This window comes from Mesoplodon bidens (genome assembly GCF_964165515.1).
Source record: "Mesoplodon bidens genome assembly, chromosome: 3".
In the NCBI taxonomy this organism is placed as follows: domain Eukaryota; kingdom Metazoa; phylum Chordata; class Mammalia; order Artiodactyla; family Ziphiidae; genus Mesoplodon; species Mesoplodon bidens.
The window spans coordinates 75,023,890-75,049,540 of NC_138178.1; the positions used below are offsets into that span (position 1 = coordinate 75,023,890).

The following is a 25,651-nucleotide window of genomic DNA, read 5'->3' on the forward strand; positions in this document are numbered from 1 at the left end:
AGCAGTCCACCTGGTTAGCGCCTAGTCAAAGACATGCATGGTATTTGGAAGTCTACACAGTGACAGATACCAAAAGGAGGATGTGTGGGGATAGAATTGCAGACCTTGAGGTAGCATTTGATGAGCCTGGCGCTGTGTGAGGGGTAAACAGATGCTTAAGAAGATAATTCCATCATCTAAAATAGTCTGAATTCTCCATGTGGTCCGTTTTACCTACTTTTCCAGTTGGCTGGTGCCACACACTCCAGCACTGGAACTTTCGCGATATTCCCAGAGCCCTCCCTGAAGAAGTGGCTTGTTTTCTCTCTCCTCTCCTCCCCTCTCCACATCGATCCCTTAGGAACAGAGCCTAGGTTTAGAGGTCTAGCGTGATGCTCTGTTCTTTGAAACAGCAGCATTGGCTTCTGGGGTTGAGTGACCTTGGCTTATCTGCAGAGATGACAGGTTCCTCTCTGCCATTGCTCCCCTGTTTTTAACCCCGTCAGTGCCGGGAGCCAGTGGGAAACCCAAGAGCCGCTCTGATGGCATCTTTCCAGCGGGAGTTGGCATACACCATACAGAAATTAAATCTGCATGCCTGCTTTACCGTTGGGCAGTTTTTCCTTGTGTCAGACAAGATTCTCTCCTGCTGTGGTTGAGTCTCCCTTCCTCCTGTTCAATCCTCAGAGGAGATGGAAGCTTTGGAAGCTTTCTGGCAACTGCCCTCCTTTTAGGAAACCTTCATGTGCTTGAATACTATTAAATTACTCCTTAGGCTTTTCTTCTCCAGACTAAATAATCTCAGGTTTGGGGCCTTTTCTTGTAGCCCAGTCTCATAGAACAATTTTCTAGCCATTCAGTCATTTTGTTCTTCTCTGGATGTGTTCCACTTTTTCCATGTCCCCGTTGAAATGTGAAACTCAAAAAGAAGGGTACAACCTGACCAGTAGTATAAGTGATAGAGATAGAAGAAATAGCCCTCGGGGGCAAAAAAGAAACCCCACTAGCTTCCCAAAGTCCGTGTTAATTTGCAAGTATTTTCCAGGATTAGGAAATGCAGGAGTCTGTATCCATTTTTAGAGCTATTTGATAAAAATATCTTTCATTAAAAAAATTAAAATAGCTTTAACAGTCCTCACAGAGTAATAATAATAGTAGTGTTTATGGCAGAATAATCATTGATGGTGATCTACAATAGATGTAACTTGGTCCCCAGTGAGTTCCAACTTCATTTCCACATACGTGGGTGTCCCACAGGCAATTCAGACGCCTCGTGCACAAAACCAGACTCACAGTTGCTACCTTCAAAACCTCTCTCCATCCTTCGTTCCTCAGCTCAGTCCGTGACCCCGTAATCCACCCACCACCCAAGCCAGGAACCTCACAGCCACCCGTCCCCTTCCTTCACTCCTGCCACCCGCTTCTCATTCAAACCCACATCTCATTGATTCTGCCTCTGAAATACCTCTGGAATCCAGCCTCTGTAGCCACCACCACCGCCTCAGCTCAGAGCCTCCAGGGCGCTTGCTTCGTAGGGAAAATATGAGCCAGGGGCGCCAGAAGCCTGGGTTCCAGTCCCTAGGTCATGGCCAGCCCGCTGCATGTGTGACCCTGGGGAGGACAGTTCATCTCTGTGAGTCTTTCTCATTCATAGACAAGGAGCAGTGATTCCTTGGTGAGGTCTGAGCTGGGTGATGCAGAACATGCCCAGGGCACCCCCCCACCCGCTGCCCCAGACAGGGCAGGGTCTCCTCCCCGCTGCCAGCCCTTCCAGGCTGTCCTCAGGCACAGCCATCTCTCCCACACAAATCCCACCAGTTCACTGTAGGGTGGAGAGCTCTCACTGGTTCCGCTTAATCTGCAGAATGAAGTTCAAAGTGCTTAGCTTGGACAAGGCCCCTTAGGAGCTGGCCCTGATTTCTCTCCAGTATCATTTCCAACCATCCTCTGTGCTTGGCGAGCTTCCCCTGACTCCCTTCCCCTCTCCCTTCCTCCCTGCATCCTTGCAGCATGTGTGGTCCACTTGTCTGGTTGTTATGCTACCTATGGATGTGTTGATTACCAGCATCTGACAGAATTTTCAAGGGTGTGGATCAGCGTCCAGCCTGGCATCTGTCATCTAAGAGCTGAGGATGGTGATGATCAGGCAGGAGCTCTGTGGTCTCAGACTTGTAACTATAGACGCTGATGTTTGGGGCGTATTCAGAGCAGCTTTGGCAAGGGGTGCCATCCAGTTGCTTTTTGTTTTTTTTAATTGTCTGTGGAACTGTCTTAAGACAGATAAAAGTCAGTACAGCTTGAGCACTATAATACATAAGAATCTATTCTTTTTTTTAGCAAATGTATGCAATTCCACTAATAGTTATCAAACTGTATACAAAGATTATTTTACTTGAATCCATCATTTGAACTATTATTTCAGAATACACTGTACTTTGAAAATAAAAATGACTTTACTCCTCCATCAGCACTTATTTAATCTTTTTACAAATAACTCAGGGTTTGTTTTTTTTTTTCTTTTATGTACAATACTGTTTACCTTCAGAACTCCTAGTTCATGATAGGCAATAAAGGAATTCTCAGGGATTTTTTTTCCATACTTCCAGCTAAATATAAACAAAGGACACGAGCAGTTTGTTCACCTCGTGACATTTTCTTGTTTCCCATTTGTTTCTGCAGCAACGTATGAAAACTTCATCCATCTGATCATCGCTCTGCCCATTGCCGTTCTGCTGATAGTAGGAGGGTTGGTTATAATGCTGTACGTCTTCCATAGAAAAAGGTGAGTGATTTGGTGAAAAGTTCAGATACTTTCTGTGTCTGACTGGTTTGATGATTTGAACCCAAGTTAAGATGAACTTTTTGAGAAGTTTGAGGAATTACCTTATGGATCAGAAAACCTGATTTTCCAATCAAATGTACAGAAAAAAGAGAATATTTTCTAATGATTCAACAACAGAAAAAGACTTTTTCTTTGGAGTCTGGATCATCCCCACACTGGTTGTCCCATCACAGATACCGCTGCTTGTGCAAAGCTTTTTCAAACATGATATTTTAACCCTGTACATCAAATAAGCCTTTCAATTTCCAACAAAGTAAAGAAACAAATGTTTCTTAAAAAGCTCTAATTTGAGGCTGTTGAAGAAGCCAAAAGAGGCGTTAGCAAGCGTGGTGGAGCTGTCCTGACAGTACCTCCACCACCCCTTCCCGGTCCTTAATGAATCAGAACAAATAAAACTGAGGTAACAAAGATGAAAGTACATATAAAAGTATGTGGGGATCTTTTTTCTAACCTGAATTTCATCCTTTTTGACAGAAATAACAGCAGGCTGGGGAACGGAGTGCTGTATGCCTCTGTGAACCCGGAGTACTTCAGTGCAGCCGATGGTAAGCTTCTAAACTACAGTCACTGTCTGGGGTCCCAGCTCAGGAGCTTTGGGGAGCGTTACGAATTCAGGGGAAGAGGTTTGCATTATTTTGAGGGACCTTTGGCCTCAGATCCATCTTCATTAACACTTTTTTTTTAAACCAATGTTTTGAGCAGTTCACTGAATATGTCAAAAATTCTGGGACTGTCTGGGCTGCCCCAAGGAAAAATGGGCTTCAGAGATGAATGTGGCCAGCACAGTAATCCATTTATTTAATTGCTTGAAATTTTATGCTAGAATGAAAAAAGCTGTATAATTGTCAACATCTAGTTGGAAGATATGCTGCAGCTGACAAAACAGTCCTTTTAAACTAGTTTCAGCTTGAGTTTCATGTCACTATAATTGTCTTTGATCACTACGGCTTCTCTGATTTTTGTATCTTGGAGATTTCCTGTTCATTCCCTCCTGACTGGGGTCTTAATGATTCTTACCCTCATGACCTGTTCACCTTCCCTCTGGTAGTAACTCATGAGAGCCATTTAGTTAAACGTCTGAGATGGTCTGACTTGGAAGGTTTTTTTCCTTATTTGCTGTCTTGTCTTCCAAGTTTGCCAAAATCCTAACTTTTCAAAGTAAGTCAGGGTGAGACATTGGTCACTGGGTACCACTAACTGGCACTTTGCTAGAGACGTTCACACATGCCATCCCATTTGATCCCTGCATCCCTATAGGATGGGTTGTCTGATGCTCATCTGTCTGTCAGTGGGGTAAGGAGGCTCAGAGGAGAAACTCGCCCTGGTCACAGAACTAGGCAGTTGAGAAATCAGGATGAGGCAGCCCCTGGCATCTTGTTGACACGTGATGCAGTCGCTGTGGGGATGGACTGTGAGGTCCTGGGGGCTGGGGAGACCGGCAAGCTGGCCCACAGGAGCAGCTGGCCAGGGTTTGTCAAGTGAATAAGTAAGTGCATGGAATCGGCTGGATGTATTTAGAAAACACGTTTGCCTCGCTCATGCTTCAGAAGTGGAAGTGTGTGTGCAGGAGGCGTGAAATAAAGAGTCATGATTATTCTATTGCTCATCCTGATCAAATGAGAAAACAATTTAAAAGCACTATATAATTGTGTAAAGTTTTATTACTGTGATTTCTTTAATAATTTCTAACTCAAATTGTGTTTACAATAAAGCCAGTCAAAAGCAGACTCCTCTGAATGTGAATCAAGCGTAGAATAATGAGGACATTATTCTTCTTTACATAAAGGCCTCACAAAGTTGTATTTTTAAAAGACATCTATATGTACACACACACCTACATGTCTGTATGTATGTGTGTGTGTGTACATATAAGGCACAGAGAATGTTCTGGAAGGATACACACCAAACTTAAAAGAGTAGTTACTTGTGGAGAGGCTCTTTTTCTTTACAAAAAAAAAAAAAAAGGCAAGACGATTTTTATGCATTGTTTGAATAAATAATAGTTTTTTTTTTTAATCAAGTAAGATGAGGAGTCATCACACACTTAATGGAATTTATAAGGAAAATGCAAGGCCACTTCCCCCTCTATCAGTGTGGAGTAAGACTACTGCAAAAATCTGCTCGGTTTCAAAATAAAGCATAGAAGATTGGCATTTGTAGCTTTGACTGTGAAGGATCCAGGAAGTTTAGAGAGAGCCCAAATACAATCATATCAGACTCTAACGGCGATTTGAATTCAAATTTTGTGTCTTTCCAGAGTGCCTTCATAATATTTCTTGATTCTTTAAAAACAAAACAAACAAACAAAACTTATTGTCACCCAGGCCAACAGGTAGGAAGACTGTCACCTTATTTGAACTTATTCAGCCTTTTGACAAGCATCTTATAGCTAGTTTCCTCAAGGGGCAACAAAATGACATTGCAGTTCAAAAATGCTTTAAAAACTTCTCTCTCCAAAAGCTAATCTGCATGTCACCATTCTCCAGAGTACACTGAAAATCCCCTCCAGGGAAACGCTGATAACATTGTGCACGTAAACCTCTCCTGCCTGGCAGGGCTTAGGACTGCTGGCTAAAGTCAGAGCTACTGGGTTGAATCAGCTACCTCCCAGGGAATGAATGTGATTGGTTTTAACTCCATGTTTCATGGTGTGTTACATCGTTAATTCTGATTAAAAGCAAGCCTGGATTTTCAGAGATAAATGGATATATACAGTGTCTCTTTATACTTTCTGAGGGGTATTGGGAAGAGTCTTATCTACTGGGTTGTCTTGCATACTTACTCTCCTAAGTGAGCATCAGCCCCTTCTTCAGGGCTATAAACTGTCTAAGCCATATGGAGGTTGTAATTCCATTTGTGAAATTCCTGAACACATACATACGTACTATGAAATACAAAAATGTATGTGAAAGAAAATTCTAGATTGATTAACATAGTCCATGTTGGAAATTCCTTAGAGGTGTAAATTGGTGGTATCTCCTGGGCCTAATTTATAGACATCTTTGCTTTAAGATATCAATTAAAGGTAGATACCTGGGACTTGGGGGTGTCAGAATATAGCTGTCAATCCACTGCTTCTCTTACATCCAGCCACAGGCCCACGGTTAACATCTGAAAGCCTAAAGGCAAACAGATGCCATCCCAAGTTCTCAGTCCTTCTGCATTTCTAAGCCAGGACCACCTCTTTCCTACCAGTGGAGGATGCCAAGGGTTCCCCTCTCAGGCAAGGACGTAAGCACACAGCATTAGAAGAATATGATAATAATTGAAATTTCTTATGGAACTGTAGAACAGCTGTTGATTTTATTTTAGTTCTCACCTACCCATCAGAGTGGTAGGATGGATCTTCAGTTTTGTTTTCTTTCTTTCCTCCCTTCTTTCTTTCTCTCTTTCTTTCTCCTTCCTCCTGACTAAAATTATATATTTATTTTCTTAAACCAAATTGAATCTGACCAGAAGCATAGTCTGGACAGGAAATCATATTCAGGCTTAGTCATTACCAAGCCCCATCCCCCAGCCCCTCACCCCAGTGGTGGGAGGTCCCTGAGTTCACAGGCCCCAGGCCTAAGCCCTGGGGAGGTCCTTCTCCTCATCAGCTGTCCCTCCATGCTGGTCACCACTGAATGCCCCTCGGTGCCAGAGCTCAGTTCCTTCCGTACCTCATTCATCACCCCAGGGTCTCTGGCAAGGCCAGAGAAACTGTCCAGACTAGAGCAGAGCTACCAATGGAAATATAGTGCCAGTCCCATAAGAAACCTGAAATTTTTCTAGTAGCCACATATAAAATAGGAAAAAGAAACAGGTGAAATACATGTTGATAAGGGTTTCTTTAACTCAATATATCCAAAATATTATCAGTTTTAATATTCAGCCAGTAAAAAAGTTATTGAAATATTTACATTATTTTTTGAAATCCAGCATGAATTTTATACTTAAAGCAACATCTCAAATTGGACGACTTTCTGGTTCTTATATGCTGTTGGTATCTTTGAATTATCTAGAACTCCTTGAGGACTTGAAATTTTAGTGTTTGACTGTACAGTGGCCTTGCTGAAATCCACAGCCTGTGGGAGATTCCAGAACAAGCCATATCTTGTCTCCTGATGTTCTCCTCTGTGGGCTCTAGGAAGTGGCATCTCGCCCTCTTTGGCCTGGAGTTTGCCCAAAGCACGTTGTTTCAGTTCTGGCCTCTTCTTCCCCAGTGTACGTGCCTGACGAGTGGGAGGTGGCCCGGGAGAAGATCACCATGAGCCGGGAGCTGGGGCAGGGCTCCTTCGGGATGGTTTACGAAGGTGTCGCCAAGGGCGTGGTCAAGGATGAGCCTGAGACCAGGGTGGCCATTAAGACGGTGAACGAGGCCGCCAGCATGCGCGAGAGGATTGAGTTTCTCAACGAGGCCTCGGTGATGAAGGAGTTCAACTGTCACCACGTGGTAAGAGGAGGGCCCCCATGTGTTGGGGAGCACACTTGTGGGTTTGCTGTCTCACCCTGTCTTCTGTAGGGATCCCCCCCATCACCCCACTGTTCCTTTAGACACTGTGTACACGAAGGTTCTGGATGTGATGCAGGGCTGGCCCGTGAGCCCCAGTGGCCCATCATACGGGCTCCGCTCTGGGCCAGATGGTCCCAGCGGTGGGAGAGCCGCAGTCGTGGGCAGCCCTCACCCTCTGAGCCCTTCTCTCTGTCCTTCCTCACAGGTGCGCTTGCTGGGCGTGGTGTCCCAGGGCCAGCCGACGCTGGTCATCATGGAACTGATGACCCGGGGGGACCTCAAAAGTTATCTCCGGTCTCTGAGGCCAGAAATGGAGGTCAGTTTTGATTTTCACTGACATCCCATGTTAACTGTTCCCTTTCCTTTAGAACCTTCCCCCAGAAGATACTGCATCTTTAAATCCATTCACTTTTCTTGCCCCGTGCTTGGTTCTTGGTCCTGTATATGAAGGAGTTCCCTGACTAGAGAGAGACCTGGATCTTTTGTGAGAGGCACTTGCCAGTCCGCAGGTACCCTGTTACTCAAACCCCTGTGTGCTTTTGCTGCTACGTCATTCCCTCCACCCCCAGTCACCTCCTCTACCACCGTCTCTCCCTGACTCCCACCCACAGACCATGTCCACGCTGCTCCCTCCCTGGAACCTTTCCTGCCCCCCACCCCAGCCAGGAGTGCCTGTCTCCTCCACTGCCTTCTCTCCTGGACCGGCTTTCTTTTGTTTGGTTCTTAGTGGATCCCCATCTAGCCCGTTATGTTTCCTGTCCATCCCAGACCCAGTGTAGCTCAGTGTCGTGCTTGTCAGAGTTCACTGTCAGGTTGACTTGATTCTTGTGCTGGGTGGTTTCCTCCCAGCTCTGTGCGCAGACACCCACTCACTCACAGGCCCCCACCCGACGTGTGCCCCTTCCCCTCCTGTGGGCAGTCTGAGCCTTTGAGCCGGGGGAGCCCCATTTCTCAAGCCCTGCATCCACATTTCAGGCTTTATCCGGAATCAGTGTCTTGCTTGACACTGAGCTTCTGAATGATCATCACCTCAGCTGCACAATGATCTCTACTTAGTATCAAAAAAATATCAATTTGTGTTACCCTGGTGTCTCCCCATGAACCCAGCTTTGTAACATTTGGAGGAACGACTTTTAAGAGTAAACTGGGATATAAACACTTAGAAGTGATACCAGCAACATCTGCCTTTCACTTGGCTGCCTTGGTGGGTCTCAGGTCCTCACTTGGACCCTGACTTTGCTGCCTGTTGAGGAAGCTTTGGGTCTGCTTTTGTGCCTTGGATCCTCCCCTTTCTCTCCCCTTCTTGAACGTCTGTAGCCTTTCTCTGTTTGAGCTTAATCTTTTATTTTCTTCTTTTAATTGGCAACTTAATCATCTCCCAAGTAGTAGTTCCTTAATTTTTGTTCCAAGCACTTGTTCACACATGGCTTCCTTTACTCACAGCAGATGATGCGTGTGGCTCTGCAAGGGCCGCGAGGCCCAGTGTGGACTGAGGCCCCGATCAGGGCGGCTTGCAACACACCCACCCTCTGCTCTGCCCAGCGTGGGTCCCCAGCTCCCCTGGATCTTAGTGCTTTTTCCCAGCTCACTTTGTAATACACAAGCCAGCACGAAGGAGAAAAGCCTCCTCAGCTGGGTGACTGGAGATGTGGCAGTATGTTTCTTATCAGATTCATTTAAGGCACCTCTGAAAAGTCTGAAGCATTTACTTCCTTCGTACCCAGTTTCAGGCACAGAATAAAAATTTGCGACACATAGCCCTAGTCCTGGCTCTGCCACTACCCGTCTGCGTCCTCAGGTGGCTGCTTCAGGCTCTGGGCCTTGGTTTCCTTATGTGTAAAATAAGAGGGTTGGACAGTATGACTACTGAAGTCCTTTTCAGATCAAAAATTAACTTTTTTAAAAAAAATTATTGACTTTATTTATTTATTTTTGGCTGCATTGGGTCTTTGTTGCTGCGCACGGGCTTTCTCTAGTTGCGGTGAGCGGGGGCTACTTTTTGTTGCGGTGCGCCGGCTTCTCATTGCGGTGGCTTCTCTTGTTGCAGAGCACAGGCTCTAGGCACCCGGGCTTCAGGAGTTGTGGCACGCAGGCTCTAGAGCACATGCTCAGTAGTTGTGGCGCACGGGCTTAGTTGCTCCGCGGCATGTGGGATCCTCCTGGACCAGGGCTCGAACCCGTGTCCCCTGCATTGGCAGGCGGATTCCTAACCGCTGCGCCACCAGGGAAGCCCCCCAAAAAAGTCACTTTTAGATTTGTCAGATTTAAAGTTGTTCCTTCTAACCCGTGTCACGTATAAAAATACGTATGCTTATCCTGTGGTTTCATTATATTCTACTTAGCATCTTCCCCCAGTAAAGATTCATTCATTTCCCTCACTAAATGTGGATGCTTGTGTATACGCGTCTTAAGTAGTTCTAAGCGAGTTAAATATTTCTGTTTTCTAAGACGTCTGAAAGAATGGCAGTCTTAGCACCATGAACTGACAGAATGTCAGCCCTCTCCTTCAGTACTTAAAATCGGCTTCCTTTTTTTGATTCTGTTTTTCATATTAATGTTATGAAGCGCCACTTCTAATAAGCGCCTAACTTAATATTCCACAACGTAAGTATTATGAGCATAAAGTTAACATTTTACCTGCCGATTTCCTGGTGTACCATGCATATCTAAAGCCCTGAAAAGGTTAAAGGGAATGTTAGGTCCTGAGGGAAACAGGCTCCTCTAAACAAGGCCCCTTTGTAAAGGAAGGGGGTAGTTTTGACTTACCCTTCGGGTCATCACATCACTTCCCCAGGCAACTCCGTAATGAGGATTTGAAGTCACCACAGACAGTCCTGATAGTAGCTTCAGAATTCAAGTGTAGAGAACCAACCCCCAAGTACTGGGGGGTTGTTAAACTGCTCCTAGAAGCCAGCTTTGGGACAGAAACTAGCACGTCACTGGGCGAAAACCAGCCTTCCCTGGGCATGGACCTTGGCCAGGCACTGGCGGACATTTGCCATGCATGGTCCCAGGTCATCCTCCCCGCAGGGGCCCCGCCTCGACCCCATGTGAAAGACCCCAGGCAGGAGGCCAGACTGTCTGATCCTAAAGCCCAGACATGTTCTTCCTGTGGCGCAGGGTTTGAGCTGGGAAGGGGACGTGTTGGACCTGTCAGAGCAGGATGGCTTTGCCGTGTGTTGTGACAGACGCTCTGTAGTCAGGGAAACTGAGGTAAAGTCTGTTGAACTCACACAAACAAGAGGTGGTCAGCATCTAAACTGGGGGTGCTGATTGGTTTCTACACTTTCTTTTAGGATAAAGAGGCTTGGACACACATTTTATATAAAACTTTTCTAAATGGATTTATTATTTGGGGGAGTTCTTCTCAATTCTGAAGTCGTTATGTTGCCCTTCTCTGCAAAGAGGAAACGTTTATCTGTGCTACCTGTCACTGTTGGACATTGGTCCCCTCCAGAATAAGCTTCTGTTGGACTTAAATGAACTGTCAAGGGCTTGCTTTCCTCAGCACCCACAGAAAATAATAATCCAAGGAATGCCACTCTGTAAGGTGAACAAATTAATCTTGATGGTTTTGTACTTTAGAAGAAAGTTGAAGAGAAAGAAAAGGATTAAATAATTTAATGTAGGAAATAACACATCCAGTGTCCATTCAAGAAACCCGTTTGCTTATTTCCACATGGCCTTTGTAATGTCCTCTCCCTCCTTTTCCCTGTATGGAGTTGGATTGTAGAAATAAAAGGAACACATACGCTAATTGGAATTTGAGTATCCAGAATTTTTAATATCAAAGATTGCTGGTTTCACTTTAAATGATGTTGGCCCCACCCAAAATCGAAGATGCCGGTCCCAAGTTGCGCTAATAGGTGCTTCTCTCTGCAGCTTTGTGATGTGGTCAGAGGGCAAGTGCCATGGCCTCCTTCTGAGCCACTCCTGGTTTCTTAGCAGAATGACCTGTGGTGCTCAGATTGAACAAAGGTGGATTTGCAAACCGTGAAAGAACACGGGGAGGGAAAAATTCCTAAATTCTCACGTGGATTTTTTTTTTTTTTAATCTCCAACAGAATAATCCAGTCCTAGCACCTCCCAGCCTAAGCAAAATGATCCAGATGGCTGGAGAGATTGCAGATGGCATGGCATACCTCAACGCCAATAAGTTTGTCCACAGAGACCTCGCTGCCCGGAACTGCATGGTGGCCGAAGATTTCACAGTCAAAATCGGAGGTGTGTCCTTAGCTTTCCAGATCTGAGCAAGAACTAAACTCGCACATGTTTTAGGGGCCAAGTGGGCATTAGCCTGCCTCTGGAGAGGTTTTCCAATGCATCCCGTGACTGCAGAGTCTTACTCTTGGGAATAATGTGATTGTGTCCAGTCAGTAGCCACAAACCCAGCCAGCCTGGCTCTAATCCTGATAGTGCATGGGCGCAGTTGTCCAGGCAGTGGCCAAGGGTGAGCTGAGGCCATGGTCTCTGAGGTTGCCTCTACTGGCACTTGAGGCATTTCTTGGCAGAACAGTTCTAAGCATTGTTTCCAAAAACAGTTGAGACAGTGTCCTCAGGTGATTTTGACTTGTGCCTAAAAGTTGCCCTCCATACTACCAGTATGTCTTCCAGTTTTCCAGCTTACAAGGAACATTGTCTGCCTCACAACAACCAGGGGTCCATGGCGTTTTCTAAGAGGTGAGGTCCCCGAGGGTGAAGCCCGTGCACAGAGCAGGAGTGGTTACAGGATGAGGGAAGACCGCTGCTTTCTGGGGTTCACACCCGAGCTGGTCAACCTCGGAGCTCTTGATCTTTGTTGCAACCCTTACTTATTAGCTAACTAAACTCCTCCTTAGACCCCTTGTTGCCACCACCCACTGTAACACCAAAAAAGGGGGGTGGTCACTGGTTAGGAATTTACTTCGGACTCTAGGTTTGGGTTTTACTTTGGTCCTTGAATCTGCCTGATAAAACACATAAAACATCAGGGCTGCATGGGAACCACCTGCTCTTCCCACTATGAGATGATGATGTTTCAGAAAAATGCTAAACATTTATCCTGAGAAGCTACAGGAAGACTTTACATCCAAAAACTATTTAAACCTCTTTGTCTAGCTCTTGAACTGTCTGTTCTGGAAGTGCCCGCCTTCCTTTAGCAGTGTCTTGGGGGTTTTTTTAACAATGGTTTTGAATCAATGTTTTGGCCCTTTGGTGAACAATGAGTATCCCCGCTAGGATGGTTTCCCAAGTGGGGATAGGTGTCTTTATCTTTCATTTGTAGGAGCTAGAGGTAATGGATGGAGCCATATCGTATAGCAAATATCCTTGGCCATCAGTTATTCCGTGTGTCCCTGGATTGGCCCTTTGAGGCATCCACACATTTGACACCCCTGAAAGTCTGAGGCTGTCTTGCCCTGGGGCTCTCAGGGAAGAGCCCCTATGGCTGCTGCCTGGGCTTCCTCTGTGTACCCTGCTCCCTGCCCTTCCCTTCTCAGCGAGGACCCAGATTGTTCCCACAGAGATGCCAACCAGCTCCCCTTCCCCAGCTGCAGAGCCAGGCAGTCACTAACTAAACTAAATCCCGGTTCTGCCACTAACAGACGTGAGGCTTGCGGCAAGTGTCTTTAAGTTCTGTGAGCCCCAATTTCTTGACCTCTGAAATGGGGATGATGCTGTAAGAGAGCCATGAGATGCTGGGAAAGACTCGGTGCAGGAAAGCACCAGGCACATACGTGCTGGGTGTGGGGCAGGTCCTGGGAAATGGAAACGTTAGTGTCTGTGGCCTAACTCAGTTCCTTCTCCTTTACTTCCCTGCTCGCCCTCACTGTGGGAGAGCCGTTTTTGTGCCACTTGCCATTGGAAGTCCAAATCAGCAAGGACTCTATTTGCTATTTAACCATGTTTAACCATGTTTATAGTGATGTTTTCTTTGTACTGTGTTTTTTCTTCTTAAAATTTGAAATTTTTCTTTTGGGTTAAGGAAGAAATAGTCTGTGCTTTTTTTCTGGGATTTCTGTCTTTCCTTTTTGTGCAAGGAAAAGCAGATCCTCTATTTGCATGTCACTGGATAATTCGCAGATAAGACTTTAGCACTTCATTTTTATTCTTTGCTAGGATTCAAAAATGTTTTTCTAATGCCCCTTGTCCCATGGATTACAGATATGACAAGCAATTTTACCAGAGGCAATTCGATGGCCGTTAGCATAGTACAAGGAAATTATGTTGATTAACGTCCAAGGAACTTTGTTCTCTGTGTTTGCTTTGTAGCCTTACCTCTTTGCGGCAGAGTTAGAGACATAAATGAACATTTTAAAAAGGAGAGCAACCCTTTCTCCTGGGAAGGAGAACGGAAGAGTCCCTGTAAGAAAAGGTTACATGATTGAGTGGAAAATCAAAATCTGACAAAGAAGCAATAATTTAGGATTATAAAGCAAGCCTGCCATCAAACATAATTATGTGACATCTTCTAGAGACATGGAAAATGGAAGACATTTTCAAAAATGAGTGGGAGTATTATGTTGAAAAACATTATTGAGTAATAGCTTCAGGGGCCTAGTAAATACCATCTCTTAGGCATCTTACTGTGTACTTTTTTCATCGTGAATTGGTACTCTCAATATTTTCCCCCTTATTAGATGGTGAAACTACTTTCTTTCCTCTGATAATGAGGCAGTGTTACCAAGTAAATAAAAGTCAACATGCTCCTGGCTATTTGATCATGTTTTTAAACCACATACAAATGACCTTTGCTCTACTCAGTACATATTTTCCTGATAAACTATGGGTCCTGATAAGTTGTAAGATGCCTCTCATTTCAAATGCAATGAGGGAGCTACCTTCTTAAAAGAATCACATTGTAAATATATTTAAAGGCAGAGATTTCTGGGCATTTGCTTGTCATGTGACTCACCGGTCCTCCCCTACAGTTTCTGCCTCATCAGGTGGCAGCATGGATATCGGCCTACCTAAAGCCAGTTTCCCCTTGGACTTGGCTGTGGGCACAGGACCCTCCTCTGAGACGTCACTGTGCCTCTTTGCTTCTCCCCCGACATTACTCACACGGGGTAACTTTCGTGCTTTCTCTCCTCCTCACAGATTTTGGGATGACGAGAGACATCTATGAGACCGACTATTACCGGAAGGGAGGGAAGGGGCTGCTGCCTGTGCGCTGGATGTCCCCCGAGTCCCTCAAGGATGGAGTCTTCACCACGCACTCTGACGTCTGGTACGAGAGACCTTTCCTGTAACGCCAGCCCCCGGCCCCCACGAGTCCTTTCCCTTCCTCCTGTTTTCTGTTCATTGTTACCCATTTCCAGCTTTGACTAAGTGTGATGGGAGCCACCCCCTCATCACTGACGTGTTCCTGTTGTCGGTGGGCACTTGTGGGATCTAAAGAATTTGTGGGACCAACATTTCTTTCGGTGCTTAGCTGCTCACCGAGTGGTTGGGAGGCCTGGAGACACACCACCAGGGGCTAGGGTATGGGGACAAGCCAGAAAATTTTACCTCTTTCTGCTTCTCCCCCGCCTGCCTTCTCTCATTTTCTTTCGCAATAAATAGGTGCGACGTGTGTGTGCGCATGCGTGTGCGTATGTGTGTGTTTGGGGAGGGGGTTGCTTCACCTAATTAAACCTTCAGATTGCAGACACTGCTTATTTTAGACCCAAAGCTTATGAGTCTTGATGTGTTTTCCTATTGGTTCCATCTGCTGTCTGTCCTCTTCCAGTGGGCACCTATCGTGTTGACCCAGGGATGGTGTGGAAAGCAAAATGTCTCCCTTAGTCATGGACGTATCTTGGGGTAGAAGGTGCATCAGCTGCGGATGCAGAGGCCTTTTGATAGTATTGTTTATTGCGGCTCCTCAGCAACATTGTGGAGAGGTAGGCAGGTTCTGAAATACGATTGAGGTTCTTGGCAGGCGAAGGCCCTGGCGCGTCTACCTTCTAGAACGTCAGCTAGTTTCTTGGCTGTCCTCTCAGGAGATCCCGTTGCTGGTGTGTTACAGAAATGGTAGTTGTTTACTCCAGCTGTAGGGATGACCACATAGAGGAGCTATTTAAATAGTGACCGACATCATTTTTTTTTTTTTAACCTCGTGAACCTTGGGATCAAGGGCCTTGGATCCTATTTTGAAGACAGGTGCGAATTGGAAATAGCATTTGAATATGACCCAGCAAAGCATGATTTCTTCTTGAGCTCGAGTGTGAGATCTGTTTTGCAATCAGCCTATTCAAGACGGTTCCCTCTTCACAGTCAAATCAAAGTGTTCAACACCATTTTTAGATATAGAGATGATGGGGAGAGGACAGGCCTGGGCCCACACCCGCATCTGTTTATTCGAGGATCCATGCTTCCAACAACTTTGAGGTCAGCTTACAGTGCAGTAAAATAGAAAACCACGAGAGCCAGGGAAAACAGAGGCAGGGCAGGAAGATAAAACTAGAGTTGTTAATATCTCATAGGCTAAGTTTACCAAATTCCGGTTAGCAGCAATTGCAACAAGCAGCAGTAAAGGGTGTTCATTGCTATTTTTCTCCCATTTGATGACATAGACATTATGAACCAGTAAGAAAAAAAATATATAAACGAGAGCAGGGATTTCATATTCATTCCACTCCATGTTCAGGCTTTGACAGTGCTTTAGTTTTTTTTTTTTTTTTTTTTTTAACATAGCCTTTGAGGATAACACTGGTAAGGTGGGTAGACTAGGACGATGGAGAATATGGAAGGCTTCTTAGCTCCCCAGGATCTAAAGTGCTCCCTCCTGAAAGAATGAACATCATTTTTGAGTGTATTCAGTGGTACAAAACAGTCATCCCTAAATAGTTAAAGTCTAGAAAGAAATACAAAGAATTGTATTGGACTTTGCAGAAGATACCCTAGAATTTTAGGATCAGAAGGTATTCTGAGGTTGGGACCAGTCCCCAAACCCCATTTACAGCGTCTTCGACAGCTGGTTTTTGAGCTTCTGCTCACATATTTCCAGGGACTGCTAATTCCTCTCTCATAAAGACAGGCAGCCCTAATCCTTAAGACATCCTTCGGTTTTGCAGGTCTTTCTCATGCTATGCTTAAGTTGGCCTCTTGCTGACACCCCGTTGGCCCTTCTCTGTAGCACGGTTGCACACCCTGCTCTGTTTTTGATAAGACAGGCCTTAGAGTCACAAGGAAGTGGTCTCTTTTCTCTAGGTGGAACATCTTTAGGTTTTCCTGCTATCCTTAGAGACATTATTCCCAGGCCCTTGGGCACTGTCCTTGTTCCTCCTCTATAGCTCTCTTGTAGCACTGTGTCCCTGCAAATGGTTCCTTTGGGTTAGAAGACACAGGTGTGCCCTCCAGGCATGGAGGGAACCAGGCACAGGACTGGGGAGGGGGAAATCCATGGCTTGAAGGTGTATTTCCTTCCTGGGCAACTGAATCACCCTACAACAGTCTTCATTTCTTGACTTACTGAGAAGCTTTCCAAATGGCCACAAATACCCAGGGCTGGTCGCTCCCTCCTAGAGTTATTTGGATCTTCAGTGGCGAATTCACATCAGCTGGTAATGTGGATATCTCTGTAGGTTTCGATTTGCTGGTGGGTGGGACATTGACAGATCCCGTCCTGGTATGAGGAGGTGTAATTATTGAATGCTGACTTTAACCAGCACTGGAATTGAAGTGAGTCTCACACCAAGTTGTCCCTTACTTGAGAAAACAGCCCCAATGCTCTTAATTAGAAAAGACTTCACACAAAGGCATTTATCTAATGTTTAAAGATTAAATCCATAAAATTCAAAGCTTGGTTTTGTATGAGGCATTAAATGCCAGTGCCACATTGTAAATGACCTGCTCTGAAAAACATGCAGCTGTTGCATATTTCTCAGTGTCTCTGGCTGTGTGGCCTTGGTCAAACCACGGGGTATCTGTGGACTTTAGCTACTCCATCTGTGAGGTAAGGTCTGTTTGGGGATGTCTGCAGAACCTCAGTAGATTTTTTTTTTTTTGCGGTACGCGGGCCTCTGACTATTGTGGCCTCTCCCGTTGCGGAGCCCAGGCTCCGGACGCGCAGGCTCAGTGGCCATGGCTCACGGGCCCAGCCACTCCGCAGCATGTGGGATCTTCCCGGACCAGGGCACGAACCCATGTCCCCTGCTTCGGCAGGCGGACTCTCAACCACTGCGCCACCAGGGAAGCCCCTCAGTAGATGTTTAAATGGCCCCTGTGGCAACTGGTGATGACAGGGAGGCACGTTGGTGTTGGGTAGAGGTGCTTTAACCTCCATACCTTGGGGCAGAAAAATGGTTGAACTCAGCTAGTCATGTCCTGTGAAGGACGCCCGGATGCCAGCACTAAGTGGCCCTCACAGACAGGTGACACTGACATCAAACCAGAGTCACTCCAGGGAAAGCCTTTGTGGAGAGCCGGCTCTGTCACCTTCTGTGTTCTTTCATGTGTGTGATCATGAGGACCTGGCATGGCCCAGGCACAGTGCTCAGCATGTACAAGAACCAGGGTGCCTAGAGACATGGTCCTTGTCCCTGAGGGATGAAGTCTTGTAGAGAACAGGAAGTGACCCTGACAGGCTGGGATCACAGACCCCTTCTCCAAAGAGCGGGAGTCGTGGGGCACCCTGAAGTATGGACTGTCACCTTCTGAACAGTGAGGAAGTGGGCTCTTGGCGGTGGGAACACTGGGGGAAACCACGGTGGTGGGAAGCGCTTAGTGCATGTGGAGGATGGTGGGACTTCCTCAAGGGAGTTAGGCCGAAGAGAGCTCAAGTGAGGCCTTGGCTGTTGTGTTAGGGGTTTGGGACTAATTCTGCAGGCTCTGTGAGGAGAGGCTTCTGAGCCAGAGAGTGACCTAGAGCCACGGGCCTCTCACTGTTGTGGCCTCTCCCGTTGCAGAGCACAGGCTCCGGACGCACAGGCTCAGCAGCCATGGCTCACGGGCCCAGCCGCTCCACGGCATGTGGGATCTTCCCAGACCGGGGCACGAACCCGTGTCCCCTGCATCGGCAGGCGGACTCTCAACCACTGCGCCACCAGGGAAGCCCCGAGAGCCGTGTTTTAAGAAGTTCATGTTAGCTAGAGTGTGAAGCTCTGCTGAGTAAGATGTTGGTGCCAAAAAGGAGGCGTCCTGCGGGCCAGGCAAGGGGGACCATCTGCACTGAGGATGTGCTTGGGGGACGAAAGGAGGGGAGCAGACCTTTGGGCAGGTCTGAGCCTGCACGGGCAAGCTGTGGGGGTTATCTGAGGAGGTGTGGGGAGGATGACCTCAGGGTGCTATTGAATATCGTTCCCTGTGCTATACTGTAGGAGTCTGTTGTTGGCATGTTGACTCTTCTAAGCTGAAGGAGTCGAGAAGTGGAATTTGCAGGAAGGACTCTCTGACCTTCCCCTGAAGCAGGCTTATGACCCTTATATGCCCTGGAGGGAAGAAGCATCCTCATTTCCTAAGCCACCAAGAGGAATCTGAACTAACAAGTCTTGCTGGGTTTCCCCAGCTCACTGTACCCTTTGCTCATATCCTTCTGTCCGGTCACCTTTTTCCATGACTTTGTGCTCTTCATCAAAACTAATATAAAAAATGCTTAGGTTTTACTACATTGTTGGGTCTTCATTTCCTTATGAAGGCTCCTGTGTCGTGTAAAACTTATAGTAAAAAAATCTGTACCCTTTCTCTTGTTAATCTGTCTTTTGATACAGAGCCCCAGCCGAGAACTGAGCAGGCCAGAAGAAAAGGATTTTTCCCCCCTCCTCTACAAAGGAAAGTGGCATTCTCTAAGAAAGTTAATATTTTTTTTCCTCGACTGCCCCAAACCCGTTGGGAGACACTTTTTAATTTCTGAAGAGTTTATTTGATTCACTTAGGAGAGAAGCTAAACGCACGAGCTTCTGACTTTATAGTAGAGTTGTGGTTCTCATTTAAGTGATGTTACACTAGCAGTCATTCTCCACAGGGTTGATGGCGTCTCCTAGGAGACATCTGGCAATATCAGGGTGGCGAGACGGAGTTGAGACGCATTAAGGTCAAGGGTCCACAGGAACCCAGAGCTTGGGGTGGGGCGGTAGGTGCTGAGAGGTCAGCATGGGCGCCGTCCGGTGGGCGCTGGCCGCCTGACAGCAGCTGGCACAGCCGAGGAACGTGTGGGGCAGGAGGGGGACGTGGGGCTGGGAGAAACCGCATTTTCAGGTTATTTCTCAGGCCAGGCCTGCCGTCAGTTGGGTACTGCATTTCAGAGGTGGAGTTGGGAGCCATGGCTTCTGAGGCAGAGACCTAGGTGACCGGGCCAATTCAGTCTGCGGAGATCCCCCAGCCCAGGGGGAGCCCGCTGCCCTCGGCTGGGCCTGCGAACACCAAATTTGGGCCTCCGAGCTTTCAGCTTTCCTAGGTCTCTCGTGCAATACCAAGACTATTTCTTGGTCACTGAGTTTCAAAAGGATCTTGGGTGGGTCGGTCCTCTGAGGGCTAAGATTCTAAATATTTATGTCTGACATCTGCTCTCAGCCATCAATTTGTACAAAACCCTTTTGTTCATGGAAAGGAGCTGAAGCATCGAGTAAAACATTCTGATACAAAGTCCGCGGCCCTCCTGGCTCGGCTTGGCCAGGATCCGCAGAGCTCTGGGCGGGAAGCACCGCCCCAGAATTTTCAGTGCGGCTTTGCCCACACCCCTGGCCTGCGGAAGGTCCAGGAAGCCCCTCGGGTTGGCCAAGCGGCAGGCTTTAATCTGCGGAAATGAACCGAATGGAAAGGCAAATAGACCGTGGAGAATTTGTGAAAGACGCTGATGCATGCTGGGAAGTCACCTTTATTTTGCAGATTACAGCACTGCCTTTTTTAACATCCTCAGTCTGAAATTTCTGTGTATGTATATACCTATTTTAGTTTGTTTTCCACTAGTAAGATCTTCTAACCTACAGGCAGAAGCGCGTGCGAGGCAGAATCGCTCCCTGCTCCCCTTGCTGACTTGGTTCCTCGGCCACCCCCTTCCCCCACTCTTGGCTAAACTCTGGGCCTAAGGATTCTTCCTAGTGCGCGAGCCCCACCCCAGCCAGTGCCGCCCTTCTCTGTCCCCCACCTGTGAGGCTGAGCCCCTCATCTCCCCGGGCCCTCCTGGACCTGTAAGATCTCCACTGAGCTTTTTGACACCCCAAGGCCCAGGCCCCCACCCCAGACCAGTGAAATCAGTCGGGGGCCCAGGCATCCGTAGGCGTTAAAAACTCAACCAGGGGTTCCTGCGTAGAGAACCACTTAGGTAGAAGTTTCCAAAACGGGGAGCTTGTTGAACAGCTTGCTCGTCCCAGGCTGCATTTAGTCCCAGGGATTTGCACTAAATCACTGTCCCAGCCGGGCCTGGGGACCAGCATTTGATTATTGGTGGTATAAAAGCACATCAGGGAGACACTGCCCTGTAGGGTCCTGGCTGGGGCTGGGCCCTGAACTCAGCTTGCCTGGGGCTCCCATTGGAGATCACGTGCTCGCTGGCTGTTCAAGGGCCCTGAACACTCCCTCCCCTCAGCTGGCAGAGCTGTGCCACCAGGGCTGCATCGACTCTACGACACATGAAGATGGATGTTCCACACTTAGCCCAGGGCCTGGCTCGCTGCCCGACATGCGCTCAGTCGCCCAAAGGGAGAGGGCTGTGTGGCTCTGTCCACCCCTTTCCGAGCACCACACGTTTCTTTTCTCCCTATAGGTCCTTCGGGGTCGTCCTCTGGGAGATCGCCACGCTGGCCGAGCAGCCATACCAGGGCCTGTCCAATGAGCAAGTCCTTCGCTTCGTCATGGAGGGCGGCCTTCTGGACAAGCCGGACAACTGTCCTGACATGCTGTATGTATATGCTGGGTCCCTCTGGCCCCGGTGGGTGCTTGGATGACCAGAGCAGTTAAGAAGAGGGTTTATCCTATGGAAAGAACCTGTCCCTTTGGGCAAGTGCCTTAATCCTGCCCCATCTTCCTTAATCCTGGGGTTCGGATTTGCAGTTTGCATTGTGGTTTCTCAGGCCAAACGTCTTTGTGAAATACTTGACCAAAGCAATCCCTGCTGGTCTGCTCCAGGCAGAGTTTTTTTTTTTTAAATGCAGCAACATGACACTGATTACTCTTAAGCCACAGTCCCAGGCTGCTCCCCAGCCATCAGCAGGGCTCCTCCAGGCCTGTGGGGGTGACCTCAGACCTCCTTTTGCAGGCGGTTCCAGGATGCTGCCACCACCTGCGGTCCCCCCATGTTTCTTTCCTGTTAAGTGTTTACAAAAGTCATAAAAGGCCTGTGAGTGGCAGGCTCTCAGCAGCCTCCTTCAGCGGCTGTGCCGACCTAGAGGCGGTCATGGGGCCTCCCGGCAGGCACAGCCCTGGCATGTAGCTTTCTGTTCCTGAGATCTGTCAGGTAACGGGAAACAGTCCGTGACGCCTCGTGGGCCTCCCTGCTCAGTGTTCTTAGGAGAAGCCCCTCTGTCAGTGGAGGTCAGAGCTGCTGAAGGTGTGAGGGTGTGCAGGTGTGAGGATGTGCAGGTGTGCTGTGGTTGGGTCGTCAGGTGCAGACAGGTACAGATGGGGAGCAGTGGACTTGCTTTCGACATGCACATTAAGGCAGGGCTCAAGATTCTTCTGGATCCCAATAGGTAGAAGGTAGGCTACCACTAATACTTCAAGACCAATGCAGGAATTTTCCAGAAGTGCTTTTCAGGACAGATTTGGCCTCACATTGGAAAGGGCCCCAGAGGAGCTGTTGGGCTGTCTCCGTGTCTGTGTGGAAGGCTCTACCCAGATCTGCCACCTACCCGCGCACCAGCCTTGAGTGAGCACTGACTTGGGCAGGGCCCCGTCATGGTGGGCTGATTTACAGATGTGAGTCAGATGCCATGTTGAGTGGGTACCAGGGAAATCGGCCCCAACAGCCAGGAAAGCTCTGTTCATTTGGTCTCCCAAGGTTTCCATGGATCAGGAAATGGGAGTGCTGGTTCCTCTGCTCAGTCTGACGAGGTTGAGATCAAGATGTCAGCCCGAGCTGCGAACATCTGAGGCTCAGGAGCCTCCCTCACCCAGGCCCCTTCAGGTTGTTGGCAGGAGTCAGCCCCTTGTGGCTGTAGCAGGGTCTTGCTAGCTCTCAGCTCCCAGTCCTTGCCACACTTCCCCTCCATTGACCTTCTCACAACAAAGCAGCTTTCTTCTTCAGGGCCAGCAAGAGAATCTCTCTGCTGCTTTTTGACTTTTATTTTTTTTTTACCTGATTAAGTCACATCCACCCAGGATAATCTCCCTTCTGATTAACTTAGAGTCAATTATTAGAAACCTAAATGGAGGAGTGAAATCTCATCACATTCACAAGTCCCTCCCACTCAGGTGAGGGGATCATACAGGGTGTTTACACCAGGGGTGGGAATCTTGGGGACTGTCTTAGAATCTGACTGCCTTAGCCTGGGAAGCAGAAACCATTGTCCTGTCAACAAACCAAGGTTTTCGGGGTTTTTTTAAAGCACTTTTAGTGTAGCTTCCAAGACTGAATCCCTAAGCTCCAGATAGAGGGCGAGGGTGGGGAGTGGGGGTGGAACTTGTGCTCCTGACTCTGACTGCACTGCTGCTTCAGGGGTACATTAGCTGGGTATCCTGCTCTTTAACTGCTGCCTCTGAGCATTTGCTCAGCCAAAGCCTGTTCTATCCCAGGGACAGCTTGCATGGAATTAGGAAAGAGGCCAGAGAATGCTGCAGGAAAGGGAACATCTTTGCCTCAGAGTGTGTGTGTATGTGTGAGTGTGAGAGAGAGAGACAGTGTGTGTGTGTGTGAGTGTGTGAGAGTGTGTGTGAGAGTGTGTGTCTGTGTGAGAGAGTGTGTGTGTGAATGTGTGTGAGTGTGTGTGTGTGTGTGTGTTGGGGGGGTACCCACTGATCATCTGGCATGGGCCGGGACTAGGAAACCTGCATGTGTCCTGGACGTGGGGCACAGGATACACCCACACATGACAGGAAGCTCCACTCCTCAGAGGGGTGTGCATAAGGGCGCAGTGGGCGTCCTGGATCCCTCACCAACAGACTCCCTAGTACAGCCTCTTCAGACTTCAGGACCCAAAGATGGAAGAGGTGCACATGGCCACTTAGTGCATTTTCTTGCCCCTGGCGGAAACTCTCCCTCTCTCCACCTGTGTTACCTTTTTTTATTGCAGTATAACATTACCCGAAACCTAACAGTTTAAGACAACAATAAGCATTTATTATCTCACAGAGTTTCTGGAGGTCAGGGATCCAGGAGCAGCTTAGCTGGCTGGCTCTGGCCGGGGGTCTCCTGAGGTCACAGTCTGGCTGGCAGCCGGGGCTGCAGTCATCTGAAGGCTTGACCAGGGCTGGGATCCACTTCCAAGATGCAGAACTCATGCCACCAGTTGCCACGTGAGGCCTTAGTTCCTCTGTGATGCTGCTTGAGTGTCGTCGTGCCATGCAGCTGGCTTCTTCTAGAGCAGGGCTCAGAAAACCTTTTCTCCAAAAGGACAGATAGTAAATATTTTCAGCTCTGTGGGCCCCTACGATCTCAACTGCAGCTACTCAACTCTGCTGTTGTACAGGAGCAGCCAGAGACATCACAGGAACAAGTGTGGCCATGCTCCAAGAAAACTTTATTTCTGGATACTGAAATTTGAATTTCACATAGCTTTCATTTTGTCACAAAATATTATTCTTCTTTGATTTTTTTTCAACCATTTACAAATATAAAAGCCATCCTTAGCTCATAGGCCTTACAAAATTAGCTGGCCAGATTTGGCCCACAGGCCTAGAGCTTGCCTCCCCTACCCCAGAGCAATTGCTCCCACAGCAGAGCAGAAGCCACAGTGTTCTTCGTGGCCTCGAAGTCACGCTCCACGGTGTCCACAACCTCATATGGGCTACACGGGCAGCCTTATTTGATGTGAAAGGAGATTATGTGAGGCGTGGACACCAGGAAGTGAGGACCACTGGGGTGTCAGAGGCCAGCCACCACACCCTACTGATGACTGCCCCCCTCACGGGTGACTGTCCTCCACTTTGAACAGTGCAGCCACTGTATTCATGTCAGCCCATTAGAAGAACAACCTTCCTTCTGAGCAAAAATATAAGTTGAACAGAGTTTGAGGAGTAATGCCCACTGAATTGGCCTGAGCGTGTCCAGTGCCAGAAGAGAGTCTAACACTAGAAGTGGTGGTGTTTTAGCAGGTGTAGAAACAGTCCAAGAAAGCAGGTGTGAGCTTTGTTCGTGTGGTTTGGGGGTGGTGGGAGGAGAGGTACTGTTTTTGAGCTTTCTCTTTGACTTGAATAAACATTGTCTCTGAGAAATTTGTGGGACTCTTGAACTTGATCTGCACCCAGGTGACTGGAGTTTTAATATTAATTTAATATGCCTGGGAAGCAACCCCCCTGCCATGGCAAAGGCAGCATACTTCCTGTTCCCAGCATAGAGTGACAAGGAAATTTACATGGAGAGGTTACTCTGGCATATTAAGTGTATAATTCAGGAGGCATTTCTGCCTTGCCATCTAGAACCCCCTTAGCAAATTTTTTCCCTTCTAAGAAAAGAACAAAGTGAAAGGAGGCAAGTCAGTTTCATAAGGAGTGTCTGTATTGTCCTTGTGAATTTATTGGTGAGCTTAGGTAAGGAAGATGTGTTCTGGGAGAGGGGTTCTTTTATTACAAAAACTGAAAGAATGGACTGTTGTTTCTCTCAGAGGAGAGGAGAGTCACTGAGCCCTCGGGAGTTGCCTGAAAGCCATGCTGGGCCTCCATGTGGGAGAGAGGTCGTGTGCTTCAGTTCCAGAGGTGTGAATGGCACCCATAGGGTAACAGGGGGCGGGTATGCAGTGGCTGCTGGTGGACCTCAGCTCAGCATCATTGCTCGGCGATGCCCGGGAGCAGATGAAACTGGCTCTTCCCAAGTAGCCAACAGCCCTGATCCCCTCAGTGGAACAGGGTGCACAGCTTTAGAGGAAAGGTACCATGGTCCAGGCTGCAGCGTGTCTAGGCCCATGGGTCTCAACCCTGAGATTCAGTGTGAATCGATCAGCAAGTGGCATGAGACAGATTCGGCTTGTGGTTCAATGGTGGATCCGTATTTTAAATTGACAACAAAGCTTGTCCTTAACCTCCTCTTGCACACAGGTCTCCATACTCACACCACCAATGTCCTTGAGCCCCTCTGAGTGAGTGCTGACTGCTCCAGCCCAGAGCTGGGACTGTGGGGAGTGGTCCGCACCCTCAGCAAGTCCGGTGACTGGGAGGACTGGACTCTGATGCTGGGACCCGGGCTGGAGCAGAGGTGTGCGCTGAGCGTGGACCGTGTTCTCTGCGGGTGGGACTTTGACAGTGTGACACATCAAGAGCCTCTGCCAGGGAGGCCTTCAGTGTGCAGC

The 25,651-nt window shown here is 47.9% G+C and overlaps 1 protein-coding gene across 2 annotated transcripts in view; it reads left to right on the forward strand.

Moving 5' to 3' along the window:
- Positions 1 to 25,651, forward strand: part of IGF1R (insulin like growth factor 1 receptor) — a 320,684-nt gene that overhangs the window by 289,790 nt on the left and 5,243 nt on the right. For both annotated transcript variants that reach the window (XM_081228790.1, XM_081228791.1), the window contains exons 14-20: positions 2,659 to 2,761; positions 3,296 to 3,366; positions 7,024 to 7,253; positions 7,519 to 7,629; positions 11,378 to 11,537; positions 14,391 to 14,520; positions 20,977 to 21,111. In XM_081228790.1, coding sequence (XP_081084916.1) covers positions 2,659 to 2,761; positions 3,296 to 3,366; positions 7,024 to 7,253; positions 7,519 to 7,629; positions 11,378 to 11,537; positions 14,391 to 14,520; positions 20,977 to 21,111 — 940 coding nt within the window. The remainder of the gene's footprint in view (positions 1 to 2,658; positions 2,762 to 3,295; positions 3,367 to 7,023; positions 7,254 to 7,518; positions 7,630 to 11,377; positions 11,538 to 14,390; positions 14,521 to 20,976; positions 21,112 to 25,651) is intronic.